Raw genomic sequence first — 18,918 nt, 5'->3', positions numbered from 1 at the left:
GCACACGTGAGTGCACACACACACACATACACACACACACACACACACATACACAGAGCTCTGCTTAACGTAAGCAAAATATTGTTTCCTTCTTCCCTCTCACAATGACATGAATGTAAAGTAAATACACCTGTTAGTCAGCTTGTGTCTACAGAACATGGTGTGATAAAATAGTGGATGGGTAATCCCCTCTGTACTGCAACCTGCTCTACTCGAAATCCAATTGTGAAGGCTCAGAATTTCAATCGGAACAGTAACGCTGCTGAGATTTACTCTATGTATGGGAGCCATAAATAAACATTTCCTCTATGTATGTGATGTTAAAATCTGGAGTTTAAGCAGCGAGCGAGTAGCCTCGCGCTGAATCCTGCATGCTGGCCCATCCATTCTGAACCCCAGGTGATGTTTACTCAGGCTGAGCCAGCAGCTGCTCACACGGCCCGCGTCAACTCACTCATCTGACGAGGCGAGAGCGCCGTCTCTGACATGCATCTGTCACAGCGGCGGAAAATCTCACCCGCGCTCGCCTCGTCTTGCTCTTTCTCCAACCGTCTCACTCTCTCTTTCTCCTCCTCCTCCTCCTCCTCCCGCAGCATCCGCCTGGCTGCCCGGCGCACCGCCACCATGAGCGAGAGTAGAAGGGAAGCGTTGGCCGCGGCCCCCGCGCCCACCAGCACCTCCGCGGCCGGCGGCAACACCACCGACCTGGCCGGCCTGGGGACTGGAGAGAAGGACGAGGCCTTCTCCAAGCTGAAGGACAAGTTCATGAACGAGCTGAACAAAATCCCACGTGAGTACGGCTGCTTTCCCCCTGTCCCACAGCGGGATCACGCTGTAAACTATGTGCAGAGTTTTATCAAAGGATCATGTGATTCACGCGTATGCCCTATTGAGATTACACATGGTTATTTGTTGTAGTATTACAACATAGACTTCCCTTGCAACTCTGATTCCATGACAAAATGTTTTCATCTTAATGCTTTAATAATCAGTGGTGGAAAAAGTACTGAAATCCTTTACTTAAGTAAAAGTAGCAATACCATAATTGAAAAACACTCCAGTAAAAGTAAAAGTTCTGCATTCAAAAGTTTACTTCAGTAAAAGTATAGAAGTATCAGCAGTAAAATGAACTGAAGTATCAAAAGTAAAAGTACTCATTCTTTCAGAGTGTTAAAGTATTGCTGCATTAACCTGTAAGAAGTATTTTAATGTTGTAGGTCTAACTGCTCCATATACTGTTGGGGAGTTTAAACATATTTTATGAGCTTATCGTATGTTTTGCATGTAAAACCTTATTCTGCAGAGTAAGTAGTAACTACAGCTGTCAGATAAATGTAGTGGAGGAAAAGTACAATATTTCCCTCTGAAATGTAGTGAGTAAAAATATAATGTCTCCCAAAATGGAAATACTCAAGTACCAGTACCTCAAAATTGTACTTGAGTAAATGTACTTAGTTACTTTCCACCTCTGTTGATAATGCATAAACAAACCCAATGCATGCAACACCATTACGATGCAATGTATCCTCTATGGAGGGATGCAGCGGTAACGGATTCTCTCAGTTGAAATGAATGAACTTCCATTGTGTCCAATGCATTCAACGGCGTAACACGTAACAACGTGACTCAGTGGTGATTCAGCAGTGGTTGTGTGTGAGCTTTTGTTGATGACGCACAAGAAAACACCAGTGAGTATGACCTATGACCTTTGCCGAGGAATTTTAATGAATCAGGAGGACTAGTGATTCATTGCATCTTTCAATATTTTTTTTTTTGCTTCTGAATACAGTTCGGATCAAAGTAATACCAATGAATTGAAGCGTTTCATGCATTTAAAGGGGAATGTTACCCATTTTAAGGATTCACATACTGTAGATTATTTTTAAAATGGGTGGCATTCCCCTTTAATGGCTCAGGTGGAATCATCTTATTAAATCGCCTCATGAGAAACAATAATAGCGTTTGAAGTAAAGAATAAACATCTGACAACAACAATTCAAGTGTCTGACATATGATATATGAATAAAATATGAATAGTGGTCTTTACTATTTGCTGTTTAGTTTCCCTGTCTATCTCCCTTGTACTTTGAATCAACACTGTCTCTTCACACACACAATACAGCACCTCCTGCCCTTTCCTCAACACACAGCCACACGCTTTTGCCTTAAGCGTTAAGCAGTACCGGGTATCTGAGAATACGGGTGTTACTGTGTCATCCGGGATAAAGCACTGCCTACATATCCGAGGCGTTTGCATTCAGCAGCATCCTAAATATAGACGTGTCCACAGGCTCGTGTGAAAGTAATTCTCGCAAACAGGAACTGGCTCCTGTGGAAGAGAAGCCCTGTGACACCGCTAGTTATATTCCCCTCCTAGAGATTTATAGCGCGGGGAGTCTGATAAGAAATTCCCGCTTCCATCGGGGGGGGGGGGAAGGTTTATTTGAACCGAGCTGCATATTTACCAGAGGAAATAAAGCCGTAATTTATATTCAGAGACTTTCATTGATGGAAAATGAGGGCAAATTTCGACTTTGAAAAACCGCTTTGGTGCTGAGGGTGGATGAATAGAATCGGCGATGAGGAGTGCACAGAAACTGTACTGATTCCACTATGGGGGTCCTGAGGTTGATGGCTCAGCATTGAATGCCTGTCTCTATAGCCATTCATGCCACTTATGTATGATAGCACTGTGTCATACTATGTCAACAGCTGCGTTTACATGGAGCCTTTTATTCCACTAGTGATCAGAATAGTAGCCCAATCAGAATAAAAATGCCTCATAAGCACCTCAATCAGAATAAACCCAACTGAAATTTCATTCCGTTTGAGAGGAGTGGTATAACTCTTTCATAATCTGTTTGATGGATAAAATTAATAAAATTAATCAACATAAGCCTATGTTAGAGTGCTGGATTCGGTATTTTGCGCATGTCAGAAACCTTTATTCTGATTCCATGCTGTGAAGCATGTAAACACACACCATGCGATCCTTTTATTTAGCGCTCATATAAACACTTGCGGGGGGAATCTTCAATCGGAATGATTTCATTCAGGATGAAAAAAATATGGCTCATGTAACCGCAGCTAATGTTGGCCTAAAGACAGTACATGACTTTCATGTCTTTATTTGGCAACGGAGCAGACAATTCATTACGCTCCCATTATCACACTGTAATCTGGACAAGCACTAATTTAGGGGTTGTTCGGTGTGCCACAGACAGAAAGGTTCTCTGAGAGCATCCTAAAAAAGCTGGTCCATTATAGAGGGGCTTACATTACTGTTTCCTCGCCTCATCCCCTCGATCCAAAGGGGCGAGTTTGCTCCCCAGCGCTGCCAGCCTGATGATGAATGCCCTCGGACTTGTTTACGCTGTGGAACGTCGATACTGTCTGGAGAAACTCAGGTAGCGGATTTAACGAGGAATATGCGAGAGGAGAAGCTGCGCACTCAGCACAGTCGATCCGTTGCAGTTGCAGAGGGTTTTCTAGTGGGTTTCCAAAGCGGCTTTAGCCCGCGGCTTTGTGGCTGAACGCATGGAGCTGTCGCCTTGGCCTAACTTGTTGCTGGATCTCTCATGTGCTGTCGCTCAGGATCTGCAGGACGCGTCCCTGAGCCAGCGATATATTGCCTCAGCCCTGTCTGTTGGCTGACGGCTGCAGCATGCTGTCACACAGCAAGACTTTATTTCAGCCTTTCCACATTTCACTGCCGCTTTTTGGTTTCAGCTGTAAGGGAAAATGGCCTCAAAATAATTTTACATGGAACCTGACCTCTATTTTGTCTCTAGTTTGTAGTTGATTCATAAAGAGATACTTTTGTTATGGTCTTTAGTTCATTACATATTTTTATTATTTTTTATTTTGTTCTGATCTGAGTTCCTTAAAAGCCCTATTCACTAAGAATCAAACAACTAAGAATTGTTTAAGAACTGTTTGAGAATGAGAGAAAACTCATCAGACATGTGTCTCCTCTACACCTGGAATTCAAATGGAAATCAAAGGCAACTAGTGATTATTAAAGTCATTCAGCATGATTACATTGCATATAATGTTATAAAGTTCAATGATACCTTCTACAATAAAATTAAGCCTTGTGATCAGTTTGTGAATGAACCTGGCCTTCCACCTCTAGAGAAATACGGGCACACACACACACACACACACACACATAGAGACACATGCACACAGTTTATGCGACTACGTAATCACACTAAACCACATTCTGACTTCTCTTCTCTTCTCTTGCCTCCAAGGAAACCAGTGTATTGAATTTCCCAGCGAGTTCTCTAAACACCCAAGGCTTTGCTTCCCAATAACAATTAACCTCTGGACACACAGGCTGTTTGATCCATGACTGCTGGCTCCACCAGCCATTACTCCAAATAACACAGACACGCAGTTGACATTTGAGGAAAATAAATAACGGTGCTCTTTTTCGTTAGTGCCTTTATGCTGTCTAAGGCAGCCAGAGTCTCAAACATTTTAATAAGCTATTGGACCTCAAAAAGTCTTTTTATCTCGTATTGAGTCTTCAAATCTTGTTTTTCTTAAAGCATCTGAAAAAGTCTCCTAGTGTGGTGAAATATTTTTAAATCAAATCATCTTGTTTCAAGAGTCTTCTTGAAGTGTCATTTTCTTTATACTAGTGTAGCGATCTGCCTTATTTCAAGATACTGATGCTTGATTCAAGAAAATTCCTGAAACAAGTGATTGTTAACAAGTGCAATCCTTTCACCTTATTCCTGATTTTTTCACTTGTTTTAAAAAAAAAAAAGTTAAGACTGAGTGTGAGACTAGGACTTTGTAGTGTTATTTTGACAATCGCAGATTTGGGGGAAAAAAATAAAACAAAAACATGACAATTGTGATTTGTCCCAACGCGTTTCACTTTGCGACTGCACATAGTCAACAGACAGCAGAGTTTATTAAAGAGGATTATGGCGGTGGATCAGCAAAGCTATTCGTCTCTGCCTGCCTGCTGGTCTGGCGACAAGCCTGGTTCTCCACTCTCTGCCCTTGCTTTGGAGGGGTTTGCCTGCCATGAGACACCATGAGCCAGACCGGAACCAGACCAGAGCCAAACCTCTTCATATGAAAGAGTTTCGGTAGCCTGTCGTCTCGCGAGGTTAGAGATCTTGGCAGCATCGGAAAGTCAGAACAAATCCGACTCCAGTTCCTGTACTAGAACTTTAGCTGAGCATGATGGACTTGTCTGTGCTGTTTGCAATAATATACCTTCTCTGGTGTCCATACCAGTTCATACCATACCATACCAACACATGAAGAAATAGCTGAATATGAGCATCAGTCCAGACTGCGGTTTGCCCTGGGTTCATTTTGTTCTGCTAGGCTTTCCAAGCATTAGGAACTGCTTTCTATCAGGTGTCAACATCCGTCTCCTTTTACCCCTTTAAAACTAAGGGAGTAAACGCTCCAGAATTCAAATAAACTGCTCTAAACACTATAAATCTTTGATGAAATAAAATCTCACACACAGCATCTTTGAATCCAGTTTTTGTTATTATCACTTCCGTCAATTAGAGCCATTGTGGTAGCGAGTCAGAAGATGCTCCCTGCTGCAGTTGTTATTGTTTGCTTAGACAACCCACAGTGGGGAAAGGGCACGGACAGGGTGCTGCTCTTGTAGGCATAACAAGATGTAATGTCAAGGTTAATTGACCAACAGGGCTCTGTCACATTGGATTAGTGTGGGCTGCTGGTGGTGGATATTACCCAGATCCGCCATCATACACACACACACACACACACACACACATACTGTATATACATCACCCTATTGAAATGCCTCCATTGAGCTCTATCCAGTTCATCAAAACCCTTCTATTCAGTGGGAAGAGGTACATATTACAGGTACTGTATGTAGTAGAGGGGTAAACCCACCTACCGAATAGTCAGAATAGAGACACTTTTTAAGGCTGGCATTAATCTTTATGATGTAAATTCATAGTACTCATCATAGTAAGTCTCATCAAACTAATGAAGATAGGGGGAAAAAATGCTTTTCTGAAAATTTTATTGAATTTTGACTGGTTCACCTGACTAGTTCACCCACCTTTTTATTTACCATTACATCACTGCATATTTGTATGTAATATATACTATGTGATGTACTGTATGTATGTATGTACTGTGCAGTATGTAGTACATGTACTACATACTGCACCAGTGGCATGTAGGAATGACTCTTGACAAGGCCACCTATGTTTGAAGGACACAAAAAGTCAGCCAGTAAAACTTGACTTTTTGCGTAATGCTGGGGCTGCTACTCTTTGACCTCGTTTCGCAGCTCGAAAATGGTATCTGATAAGCTCTTGTGTGGGAGCCAAAAGCCAGCGCTGTGGGGCGTCAGAGTCAAAAACAGTCGGGGTGAGATTTTGCGCCTGAGAAATGATAATGATGTGTCCTATTGCAATGGCTAAACATATAACAACCGGGCAAGAAAAAGAGAGATGCCTGAAAAAAGATTGTTGTGGTGTGGGTGCAGATCCATTCAGTAACGTTATAAATAAAAGTGAGTAGTGTGATATGGTAGTTTTGTTTCCAAATTTAGGTTACTGTGGCATACTAAACTGTCTTTAGCCACAGCCTCTTTGGTTTTAGTCCCTACTCCAATGAAATTTTTATTCAAACCTGTTGAGTCAGCCAACCTGTAGAAACACAATCAGCTGTTCACAGCCTCTGCTGCCCAAGAGATGAGGACTTCCAATATGGCCGCCAGAGGGTGCGTTACATCACCTGAAAGGCCTCGATGGTAGTTAATCCCTTAAGGAGTCCAGCTGTGCCTTTGAACAGTGGCAGAAAGATGGCCGTCACTCATTGGTATTCACAGTCCCTGAAGCAAAGGTGTTTCATTGTGCGGTGAGGAAGTGCTTTGGTTCGCCGCTGTGCTGTGATCGCTTTGGACGGCGGCGCTGAAAAATGATTTGAGCCTTCAGGAACAGCAAACATGGATTTCATCATGCGCAACACACCTGTTAGAGGAACTCCATTTTCCATGCAATGTCGTGTGGCGGAACAAGAGATAAGTGTGAGGAGTTGAAGTGGCAGTGCACATGCTGACTGTCTCTCTCTCTCTCTCTCTCTCTCTCTCTCTCGCTCTCTAATTCTCTCTCGAGAAAAGACACTCACACAATGTAGTTAATTAGGGGATGCTTTTATTGCTTCCTGGGACTCAGGTTCCTTTAATTATGGAACATAGAAGTCTCTTTCAGTGGAAGATGTGCTTGATGAGTAAGATAAAGCCTGGCTTCATGCATTGATTTCCACTGCAACTGACTAAATGGCATTCCATCAGGCGTTTTGAATGTTGATGACATGCAAATAATCACAGTAGAACGACATAAGCAGTTGGAGTTATTATAATAGAGAGAAATTCTGAAAAACGCAGATACAGAATAGCAGTGTATATCATAAAAATTCAAATGCAACTGATTTATGAGCGTATTTATTTTGACGGTTGCGTTAATGCATTAGCTGCATAATGCTTTTATCAGAGCTTTCATTTGAAAAAATGTCACCGTTCCACAGTTGCTTTAGAGGGGTGATTGCTTATCACTGCGGTTTGCAGGCTTGAAATACGAACCTGCCACATCTCCGACACTTCCATTAAAAGATAGCCTCCTTACCTTACCTTATGTTTGCATGTGTGTGTGTGTGTGTGTGTGTGTGTGTGTGTGTGTGGTAAAAATGGCCATTCCAATGCTGGAATGTGCTACAGTATCCTCAAACGTATCAGTCTCTGGCAAATGTTCCTGTTTTGGCCAAGGTTAAAAGTCTTTTTTCTCTCTCTTATATTCAGCCTTAAACCTGAGGCTTTAGTGTCAGCAAAATTTAAAAAAAAAAAAAATCCCAAAAAAGAACTGGAGATGGGGATGTCATGTTACCACAGCTTATTCTTCCACAAAGTGAATCAAGCTTGCACCGATCATAAACTTAGGTTTACGAAAATGAACAATGACCTACCTGTTAAATTAAAGATTTAACACTCAATGTCTGACCACTCATATGTTTGGCATCATGCTAAATAACAAAAAACATGATTCACAAATTTACAGGAGGAATTCAATCAGTTTACTGTATGTATGCAAGGTAAAAAAAAAACCTATGAACCATAACTGACAATACCCACAGTTTATAATCAGCAAAGTAGAGTCATCTGCATATAGTTTTAGGTTTCTAAGGGAAAGACCAGTGGTTTGGGATGACTTCTTGTAAATGGTGCACATCCAGTGTTACCTCCATTATCACACCGCCCTGAGGCGAGGCCAAAGTCTTAGATCCCAAAGTTATTTTAGAGCATCACTCACTGTTTTTCCTTGGAGGAGAGTGCTTATTGATTTTGTCAACAGAGCATTGATTTTTCTCCTCTCCCTCCCCTCGGACCTCGGCAAGGGAACCACAGCTGAACAAAGCTGAGCCAAAACCCAAGAGTGATAGACTGTAATATACTTTTCTGTTTTGATGGGTCTTTCTTGTGTTTTTCAGATAAAGTCTTCAAAAGAGGACAAAAAAATAGAAAAATTAGTTTGATTGAAGTTTGACCTGTAATAGTTTATCTTTTTTTTTTTTTTTTTGATTCATCAGCACTATTGTGTTTGTTCCTAGGATGACTCATAGCATATATCTTGTGGGATTTTTTCTCAATAACCACCCCAAAGATGGAGATTTTATCATTTTCCAATATCATATATTTTTCAGATATTAAGTAGTCCAAATTGCCTCAGTCACCAGTGTTCCCTCTGTCTTTCACAGTGGTAAACACTGAAAACATCAAAACATGATGCCAAAATTGGCTGATTTGCCTGTTTGTATTCCACTCTACAGAAAGGAGGAGTGGGCTGCCAGGTGTTTGATGTCTTATAAGCAGAAGCAATGATTATGGCTCCTGAAGGGAGAAGTCTGTTGCTGGGTCTCTCCCCTCATTATTTTCAGCCCATCTGGACTTTCTGCCATCTCTCTGATACTTTTAACAACCCACTTCTCCATCCATCATCCATTGTGTGTGTGTGTGTGTGTGTGTGTGTGTGTGTGTGGTATGCCTATGTGCATGCATCAGGGAGCACTGACTATTGTTTAGATAGGTGTCACAGTGTTTTGCAGCTGGCTGTTTGGCCCGTCACTGTGTTGTGGAGCTGAGTGGCTGCCATTCTGCAGATGACAGAGCTTACTGCCAATTAGTCCAGTCAGGGCCGTATACAGTACAATACAGTGGAGGGGGAAAACAACAACTGATTTTCTCCTCACAATAAACTATGCATTTATGATATATCCATCTGTAAGCAGAGTATTGGGAGTTTTAGTTCTACAAACATTTCTCAGAGGCAGAGCTGCTCAGGAGGCAGAAGTAATCTCATTGGTTGAGGTAAACCTCAGTGGGCGGAGCCAAAGAACCACCGTTTTTCTGTCTAAGTAACATTAGACTGAAGCCCAGTGAAAAAGGCAAGAGGTAAGAGAGAAGGACGCTAATATTATGTAGCCTAGTGCTCTGGCTACTGACTGAAAAATGCAATCTAGCCAAACTAAATGTGTTCAATAGCCATAAACTGTAAATATCTAGGTAAGCTAGTTAGCTAGCTGCTGACCTTCCAAGATCCAAAAAACTGTGGTTCTTTGGCAAGGCCCATTGAGGTTAAACTCGATCAATAAGATTGACCAAGAAATGTTTATATAACTAAAACTCCAATATAACAATTCTAAGCATTGGATCTCAACACAAAATACTTATTTGACACTCTTGTATGACATGAATCTGCAGCAACACAGAAGCCAAGAGCACTTGAACGAGGTGTGTGTAAACCCCATGAACCCGTTCGGTGGTAGTGCATCATTGACTTGTCACGGTCGTACCGCTGTTAATGCCTCTCAAGCTCACCCTGCAAAATCACCACTGCTGTCAGTCCCAGCAAGTCCTGTGTTGCCGATGATTGCCGTGAAAGTGTCAGTTGTCTGAGAATCTTTTGTTTAAATGGCAAGTGGAAAATGCCAACATCTGTTATTTCCACTAAATTGGCTGAAGCTGTTCAGTCAGGCATCGTCCTGCTAGTCAGGACCAATCATTAGAAGTCTGCCACATCTAGACTGCCGAGCACCGACCGAGGTGTTGATTCTGTGAGCTAACTCTACAGACACATTTTATATCTCCCTCTGCCTTTGTCTCACCTGCCAATTGTAGTCATTAGTTGGTGCAACTTTGGCTCAGATGATGGCTTGGCCCAGTTTACTGAAATGGTGCCTTCTTATCTGCAGACTCAACAATGTTTTATCTTATTTGCACTCATAGTCTAATCTTAGCTTTGTGCCTATGTGTTCCCTCCCCAGTACCATCATGGGCCATCGTCTCTATTGCCTTTGTGGCCATCATCCTGGTGTTAGCATGCTGCTTCTGCATCTGCAAAAAATGGATATTCAAGAAGAAAAACAAAAAGAAGGGCAAAGACAAGGGCAAAAATGCCATCAACATGAAGGACGTCAAAGATGGAGCCAAAACCGAGGTAAAGACTTTGAACTACTGCCACTTAACATTATTGTCTTCAAGACATACAGAAAAATATCCCTCCTTAAACTTATTTATACTGTACTTATTGCCAAGACAGTGTTTAATTTGTTCTTGCTGCACCATAACTGCACTATGTTGTGCTGCAAGTTCAATAATCAGTGTTATTTGTCCATAGGGTAGATCTAAAATATATCTAATAATATTCAGTAATGTTCCGTTTTTTGCTACGTGTTACAATTCCACAAATTGATTCCTTTTAGAATTTCAATTATTCCCATAATGCTTCACCACAGATATAGCCATCAATAATTACCAATTGCCACCACTGTATACATTTTGTATGTATTATGTATTCAATGTTCCCAAGGAGATACATATAGTATTACTTTCATGTATACTTTTTTAGATGAGCTTTCACCATTTAGTTGAAAAAGAAAGACATTCAATCTAGTTACAGGACAGTTTATGGAAGCCTGCCATTAAAATGGCTTCAGATTCAAGAGAGAGTATTGCAATCTCTCGTTTTTTCTCCTACTTTCTGTTCCTGTGAGTGTTTCTTTTTGTCATATGAAGACCTGTTCACTCGTTTTAGAGTGCTGAGTAAGGTTTGCCGTGTAATGAAGTGGTATCCACCCAGAGAAATGACGTCACCAAAGCACAAACAGAGGAGTGGGAACTAATTGAATTCTCCCTTTAAGCAATACAAACGGGACGCTGTGAAACACTGACACTTTAAACCCAGATAGCACACTAATTGCACCAGTGGAGCATCTTTATACTGCTGTCCTTGGTGGAATCATTTACAAAGTGTGTTGTAATTTGCAGCAACACCTCTCCCATCAGAGGTAGATGCCGAATTGTATGACAGAGACCACTTAAAACATTTTCATACTTCATTAGACTCACTTCCTTGTAGAGGAAAGCTATAAATTAAGACCTAAGTGCAATATTCAAGAGACTCCTCTGTATTTTCTTCTACTTCAGTGATTAAAAATGAGGGGAAAGACACCCGGGAACTCAAAATGCTACAGTACATCACCTAAGCTTATTACACCAGTAGAGTTGCCATTATGTTCCTCAAAAACAATATATGGCTGCATTGGTACAATCCAAACTTCTGAGCAGAAGACCACAGTTATTGGTCATCCTCATTACAAGTCACTGCGGTCAGTGGAGCCTGCTGCTCCCGAGGCAAGCGGTCATTTCTCCTGGTGTGCCCAGACTCTGGTGTGTTAACTCCTGTGTGTGGTTGTTTTAATTTGTGTTTCTTCCTTCTATGTCCTCCTTATCTGTGTTGTGTCTGATGACTGTTCGGGATGGTCACTGGCGGTAGGTTCCTAATTGCTGTTGGATCTTCTTAAGCCTGCTGCTCTGACGTTTTTTTATAGCCTCTTGACAACGACTTACTCCCGTAGAACCAAATATATGTAACTATGCATACAGTACATGTATATCTATTGTATATATGTGCGTAAAACCTGCATATGCACATATATATGTATGAAAGAAACACTGGGTGCGCTTTGACAAGGTTGAACCACATTGATTTCTCTGCCAGGTTAAAGTCTCCTGCCTTTTGAGTCTTTGATTTACATTTCAAACAAGTGCCCATGAGCAAATGTAGAATGATTGAGAGGCTCTACAAGTAAATCGTCTTTTGAAACTGGTGATGAAAGGGAAGCTTTCCACGTAGCATTTGCTTTCACATCTGTCAAGCCAGGCAAGACAGATCATGCCCTTTCTGGAACACAGATGCATGAAAGTTGGATTAACCTTATAAAATCTTATTAAAAAGACTCTTTAATGTGGCTAATAATTGGGGCCTTTTCCTCCCTCAATCATTTTACCTGCTCTACTTTCCACCTACTTTATAAATGATAAATCCTGCAGAATCATTAAATGGGACACTGTTGAGGACTTGCACCTTAAAATCCCCCGTCCCGCCCAGCGAGGCTCAATGGAAGCCCATACTTTGGAAAGAAAAACCACAAACCATTCAATCAGGACGCGCTCGCAAAAGGCAGAGACCAAAAGGCTCAATGGAAGTTCAAATCGAATCAATGTTGTTCAGCCTTTTGCTTTCACACAAGCAACCTGACAAAACTAATAGGAGCAGGCCCTGATGTACATTACAACCCCTCTTACCAACACCTACCCACCCACTGCTGGCATGATGCTTCTAGCTACCATCGGCGTAGGGGGGTAACATAACAGCTGAGGGTTATGATGACAATGCGACTGTGTGTCTGAGGGCGTAACGAGACTTGGGGAATGGGGGTCACATGAGAGCACCGGTTTGTACTACTGAGAATGCTCTGCATGCAAAACCAAAGAGAGATCTTGGAAGGCAACTTTTGACGCTGAATGAATGACCTTGAGAGCTAGTTTTTGCCTCTTCAATCGCATGCGTTCTTATAACAAACTCCTCCACTCCCTTGACCCACCAATGCCACCACCTGCTACCCCCCCCAACACCCCCCACCCTCACCTCAATACCAGGCTAGCGAAAGGGCAACGTCACCTCTCTCACTCTCTGCCATTTCCGACATTTCCCAGTTGATATGTGTTTTTGCCAGAGACTTGATCTGCCTGAAATAACATCAAGGGAATTGTCTTACTGTGATCTTTCCGGAAGCATCTCTCTCTCTCTCTTTCTCTCTCTCTCTCTCGCTCTCGCTCTCGCTCTCTCTCTCTCTCTCTGTGTCTCTCTACCCCCCCCCCCCCTCTTCCTCTAATGCCTGCCCATTGCTCTCATCTCTGGCGCCATCATTTGATCTTTCCTCCCTTTAGACAAAAACGCCCACAGTTTGATAGAAAAGCATCATCAGGGAACCAGGCCCGAGGCTTTAGTGCATCACAGAGCATGTCCTGGTGTTAACTGCTGTGGTGTTTTAGTGCTTGCTCCCCCCCCCCCCCCCCCCAAAAAAAAAGAAAAGAGTGGCAGCTTTTACAGGAGTAGGTCCGCTGGCAGGACCTGGGCGGGGCACGGCCGGCTGGGCGCCGGCACCAGCGGCAAACAGACGACACTGACTCTTGGTGGGTGTCTCCTTCAGGCCTTGAAGGATGAGGATGATGCGGAGACAGGGCTGACCGATACGGAGAAAGAGGCCGAGCCCAAGGAGGACGAGAAACTGGGCAAATTACAATACTCCCTGGATTACAATTTCACAGAGAATACGGTAAGGATCCGTTCTCCGAATCGCTCTCACTGTGTGTCGTTGTTGCGAAAGGTCCTCCTTCGTAAGTATGGTCACCCCCAGCCTCTGTGGTGGTCCGACTTATCATCTCCCCATTGTAAACCGCTGAGGGTAAACGGGACCCTACCCAGGTTTTGCACAACATTCTCCCTTTGCTGTATTACCATTGCCGTAACTGCTGTCTGGTCACCGGAGCTTCGTAGCAGTCACGTGGGAATATCATGGTGGTTGAGTTTGTGTATTTGTCGCTGAGCCATGTAAAAGATAGTCTTGGGATTTGGTTCTTTTCTTTCTTTCTTTCTCTCCCTCTTTCTCCTTGATTGAAAACAGTCCCCGCAGAAATCCATCTGTTTTCTTTTCCAGCAAGTGAGTTTTAAAAAGCAGAATGAGGAAGCACATCAACTTCCCGCCGCCAGATGTTGTGTGACAGATAATAGAAGCGGTGCGTGAACGCAGTGCTGTCCCTCACTGGGCTAGCTAACTCCCCATTATAAACAGAACTGACAGGCTGAGATTACAAAGTAACACTCACCGCTCCTACACACACACACACACGTACACACAGTCGCACACAAAAAGTCAAACACACTGGCACACATACCTTTGTCCATACAAAAATATTCACATACAGTGACATACTGAACCCTGGAAACAGTTTGTGTTCTCATCAATGGTTCAAATGATAGTGCTAATTTTAGGAATATCCATTGCAATTAATATTTTTTAGTAATTAATCTGTGCAATACTCACCCTTGCACAAATTATACAGTCAATAATTAGAATCCAGACGTGCATGCATACCATTACTGTTCAATTGTGCAGGCCCTCATTTCTTTTAGAGCAAAAATTGACAATAAGAAATTGAGTCATTTTGTAAAAAGGAACATTATGGGGCAAATATACCATTTCACAGACTTGATCTGTCATGTAGTGGGAGGCAGTGACAGGCTTTTCTATGAGGTTCTTGATTACACTAGTAATAAGTTCCACAGCGGAGCTCCAGTGTAATGAATGGATGACAGTTTTCACAGTATGTGACAGTGGCCTCGGTGCATCGGGCTCAGCTCAGCGGCTGCCTCTGAATTTACAGTGGCTCGCAACAGGCAGACCTAGAAAAGCAGGGAGCCAGCCATCCACCTGACCTACTTTCATCTTGGTGACGGACACAGTCCAGAGGCAGAGTGGCCTCCGCTCAAATCCTTTGTCCTCAGGCTTTGAGGCCAGTGCAATCAGCATGAATACTGTAGACCTGCTGGAGGAAGAGCAACACAGATGATTGGTGCAACGCCATCATCCGCTATAGAGGGCTAAGAGACAGGCCAGGAACTGTGTGTGTGTGTGTGTGTGTGTGTGTGTGTGCACCAAATATCCCCTACCATTGAATAGGTGGGGTGGGTGGCCCTGTGTTAAAGGTCTGCTGACCCACCTAAAATAATTTAATTTGTATGGGTTTCAGTGGAGAGTTTTGTGTCCATGATCTAAATGCTGTTTCAGAGGCATTTCCACCCGACAAAAATACAATTCTGGTGTGTGTGTGTGCACGCGCATATGTGTGTTCATGTTTGTGTGTGTGTGTATAAGGAGGGGAAGGAGATCAGGCTGAATGAAGAAGACAGGCAAATGAAAGTCAAGGCCCACATGGCACAAAGTCTCAGTTTGCTTCTGCCTGTTAACCATCACAAATGGCTGCTGCCCCTGGTCTTGATGATACCGGGCTTATACGCTAATGAGAGCAAAGGTTTTGTAAAAGATCTAAATCACTGCGGGAACAGCGAGGCAGCTACATCAGGCAGATACACAGCAAATGAACCACAAAGAGCCTCCTCAGCACAGCAGGAAAGGAATTATAATGTCATTCCTACTTTCAACATCATTACCATATTCATCGGTCTTTTTGCGGGTCAAGAGCAGGCTTATTGCATTGTGCATTGTGTCCAGTCGGAATATGTGAATTTCAAACTGATTATTACAAAGGGATGAATTTCAAAACATCCATTTTATTTATTTATTTATATTTTAGAACTTCTCTTAGGATGTTTATCTCGGAAATAGAGCTCGAGCATAAAGCTGCTGCAGTAAAAAGTGGACTATGGCACATCGGTCTATTTGGCTGTAAGCAGTCTTCTTTTGAAGTGTGCATTGTGTGTGTGTGTGTGTGTGGCCTGTGGAGTTGTCAGACCAGGGCCCTGATGTATTAGGACAAAGCCCTCCAAGATAAGCTGCCAAAGGCTGAATCACCATCCTATACCCATTCCGGTCAGCGCACTGCCCACTGGGCTGAGCAACTGTGCACAATAACACACAAACAGAGAGGGGTTATTACCAGCAGCCCTTTGTGATAGGGCCCTAGCCCTTTGTTAAATATAAACACCCACACAGATGTGCAAACACACAACCACAGTTGTCTTTGTGACAGATTCAGTGGTGTTTCAACTTTTTGTCTGAAAGATAAGATCATGGTCAGATGTTGAAAATCGTCATAGTATTTACTCAGTTGCTTAGAATAATCATATTAGACTGACTTTGTTGTCCATGAAGGTGGAAATTTGCCTTTCCCACATACACATACAGTTTAAAAAAGAACATTCAATACATACAACACAGAGTAGTTGAAATGAAATGGCAGCAGCAAGCGAATTACCATATTACAAAAAGTTGTAACTGTGCAAATAAGTCACTTATTGTAATTTCCTGTTTGAATGTCAGCCATAGTGTCACACAGCATCAGGAAAGATACAACTGGCTGAAGCAGCAACCTGTATATCAACATTTCAGACAGCTTCCTGCTCTAATCTCCTCCCAAGCATCAGTGCAGCTCCCTGTAAAGATGGTGTGACACGCTGTGTCTGACACAGACTGTGCTGATGGCCGGGCGGAAATCAAATGGACAGCATGCAAGGATGAATTGCTACACTCTGATCCAGCTACCGCTTCACAGCACCACAGTGCAAAACATAAAATTATATCGTTACACTTGCGCTTGGGTAAGTGACAGCCAGAATAATTGTACATATTTCCTTTGCCTTCTGAGATATGCATCTATTTTACAGCAAGTAATCCTGATAAGCTACATGCAAGGGTGCAATTTTAGAAATTATATTTCGGTCAAAGTGACCCATCCAAATTATGACAGGATCTCATTTCAGGATTGCGGTGCGGTGTTGTGGTAATGTTAAGGTAATGTTGTGCATAAACTGGGGGTGTCCTGTTGAGCACAATGACAGCTGATGGATGATACTTCATGCTTTTTCATGATGTTCTCTTGTCCGGTGTTGTCTACCTGTATTATCCATGTATGGTCCGTGTGTGTGTGTGTGTGTGTGTGTGTGTGTGTGCGCGCGTGGGTGTTTGCGTGTGTGTGTTTGTGGTACATTTACATGGTTCCATGGTATTCGACACTACTGTACATCATTCCATGAAGCCCTTTCTCTACTGGAATCTCACCACCATGCTATGTGAGCCTCTTCTTAGCACTGTTAGAGACAGAGATAACATAGGAAATAGTATCTATACCTGCACCAAACCCATGTTTCAAATGGTAGCGTGGTTGTGTTGACACTTATACAAGTTACAAGTTATATGAGGATAGGGTCTTTTAGCAGAGAAGAGCTGCTCTGGAGGCAGAAATAATCTCATTGGTTGAGTTAAACCTCAAGGCAGAGCCATAGAACGTTAGCTAACTGCCGAACTTGAATAGCAATGAAGGAACTCTGGTCAAAATATAAATAAAAAATATAAATGGCAGTGACTTCATTCTTTCATGACCATGACATTCATGGTGTTGGGTCAGCAGGCTAGCTAACTAGCTTACCTATAGGCTAGTGTGGCTAGTTTGAAGTGGGACAGTCAGCTAGGAAAACTAGCTAACCTAGCATTAGAATACATTTAGTTTGGCTAGATTGCATTTTTCAGTTAGTAGCAAGAGCGCCAGGCTTAATATATACCTCCTCTCTTAACCCTTTCCTTTTTCACTGGGCTTCAGTCTAACGTTAAAAACTGGTTCTTTGACTCTGCCTTGAGGTTTAACTCAACCAATGAGATTACTGCCTCCAGGGAAAATACATAAATTAATGCTTTTATGAAAATATAATTGTATTTTGTTGACATTGGTGGTTGTTTGCCTTATGATGATCACCCACTGGAGGTCATAGTTTGCCCACCTTTTTATTTACCATTATCAACCATTATCACTGGTTGCACGACTCAGGAAACCCATGCAGCCTCTGACAGCTGTAGCTCCATGGCTGAGTGCCCTGGTCAGCTTCCAGATTGCTGCTTGATGGCTGCCTGATAGGAAGTTGATTGACTGACTAGCCGGGCCTCCTGAGAGGCCTTTGAGGAGGGGCTCTGACTGGCAGGTCAATCAGACTCCCAGGCCCCCCAGTGTGGTTATCAATTATCAGAGAAACAGGCCTCTCATTACTAGCCTGACACACCCTGACCTTTGCTAACTCCTTAGCCACCACCAGGCTGTAAGTTCATAGCTTTCTGATATTGACCCCAATTTGTAGAAAAATGACTCGGAATCATCTTTAAATCACCGTTACGAAAGAGTGATTACACACAGAGAAAAGCAAAGGACATGAGATAGCTTGGACTACAAAACAGAATGTTCCTGAAGGTCTTGCAGTCGGGATGAGGAAATATTTGAAGGCATGGGATTGACCAAGATCTGGATGTTCTGTTAGGATGGTGGTGGGATGACAGGTTGTGATGCTGTTGTCGAGTTGTAGAGAGTCTGACTTGTCTGCCCTCTCTTTCTACCCATCCTCTTTGTCCCTCAGCTCATAGTGGGGATCATCCAGGCTGCAGAGCTGCCCGCTATGGACATGGGCGGCACGTCCGACCCGTATGTAAAGGTCTACCTGCTGCCAGACAAGAAGAAGAAGTTTGAGACCAAGGTCCACAGGAAGACCCTCAACCCCACCTTCAACGAGCAGTTCACCTTCAAGGTACAGCTCATATTGAGAAGTTTGAGTGAAAGTTACATGTTTGTCTACCGAATGCTCAAAAACATTTGTGCAACTCAAGCATTGTTTTGTAACAGGAGGTTTTTTGGTTCCACTGACAATCTGATTTGCATGCAGTGGTGAATTCTGGGAAGGTGTGGAGACAGCAACCAGCTGGCACATTAACAAGCTCCTGACAGAATATCTCACACACACACACACACTCACACACACATACACACACTGAGGCTCA

The 18,918-nt window shown here is 42.8% G+C and overlaps 1 protein-coding gene across 2 annotated transcripts in view; it reads left to right on the top strand.

Annotated features, from left to right (window-relative positions):
- The first annotated feature begins 624 nt into the window (after positions 1-624).
- syt1a (synaptotagmin Ia) overlaps positions 625-18,918 on the top strand; it is a 34,422-nt gene continuing 16,128 nt past the window's right edge. Inside the window, exons 1-4 of one of the 2 annotated variants that reach the window (XM_071905623.2) lie at positions 625-790; positions 10,342-10,514; positions 13,573-13,698; positions 18,501-18,668. In XM_071905623.2, coding sequence (XP_071761724.1) covers positions 625-790; positions 10,342-10,514; positions 13,573-13,698; positions 18,501-18,668 — 633 coding nt within the window. The remainder of the gene's footprint in view (positions 791-10,341; positions 10,515-13,572; positions 13,699-18,500; positions 18,669-18,918) is intronic. The other variant, XM_071905624.2, reaches the window with a different exon arrangement.

Source organism: Centroberyx gerrardi, chromosome 24, assembly GCF_048128805.1.
Source record: "Centroberyx gerrardi isolate f3 chromosome 24, fCenGer3.hap1.cur.20231027, whole genome shotgun sequence".
Classification (NCBI taxonomy): Eukaryota; Metazoa; Chordata; class Actinopteri; order Beryciformes; family Berycidae; genus Centroberyx; species Centroberyx gerrardi.
The sequence above is the reverse complement of the archived record's forward strand: the minus strand, read 5'-3'. Positions and strand labels throughout refer to the sequence as shown.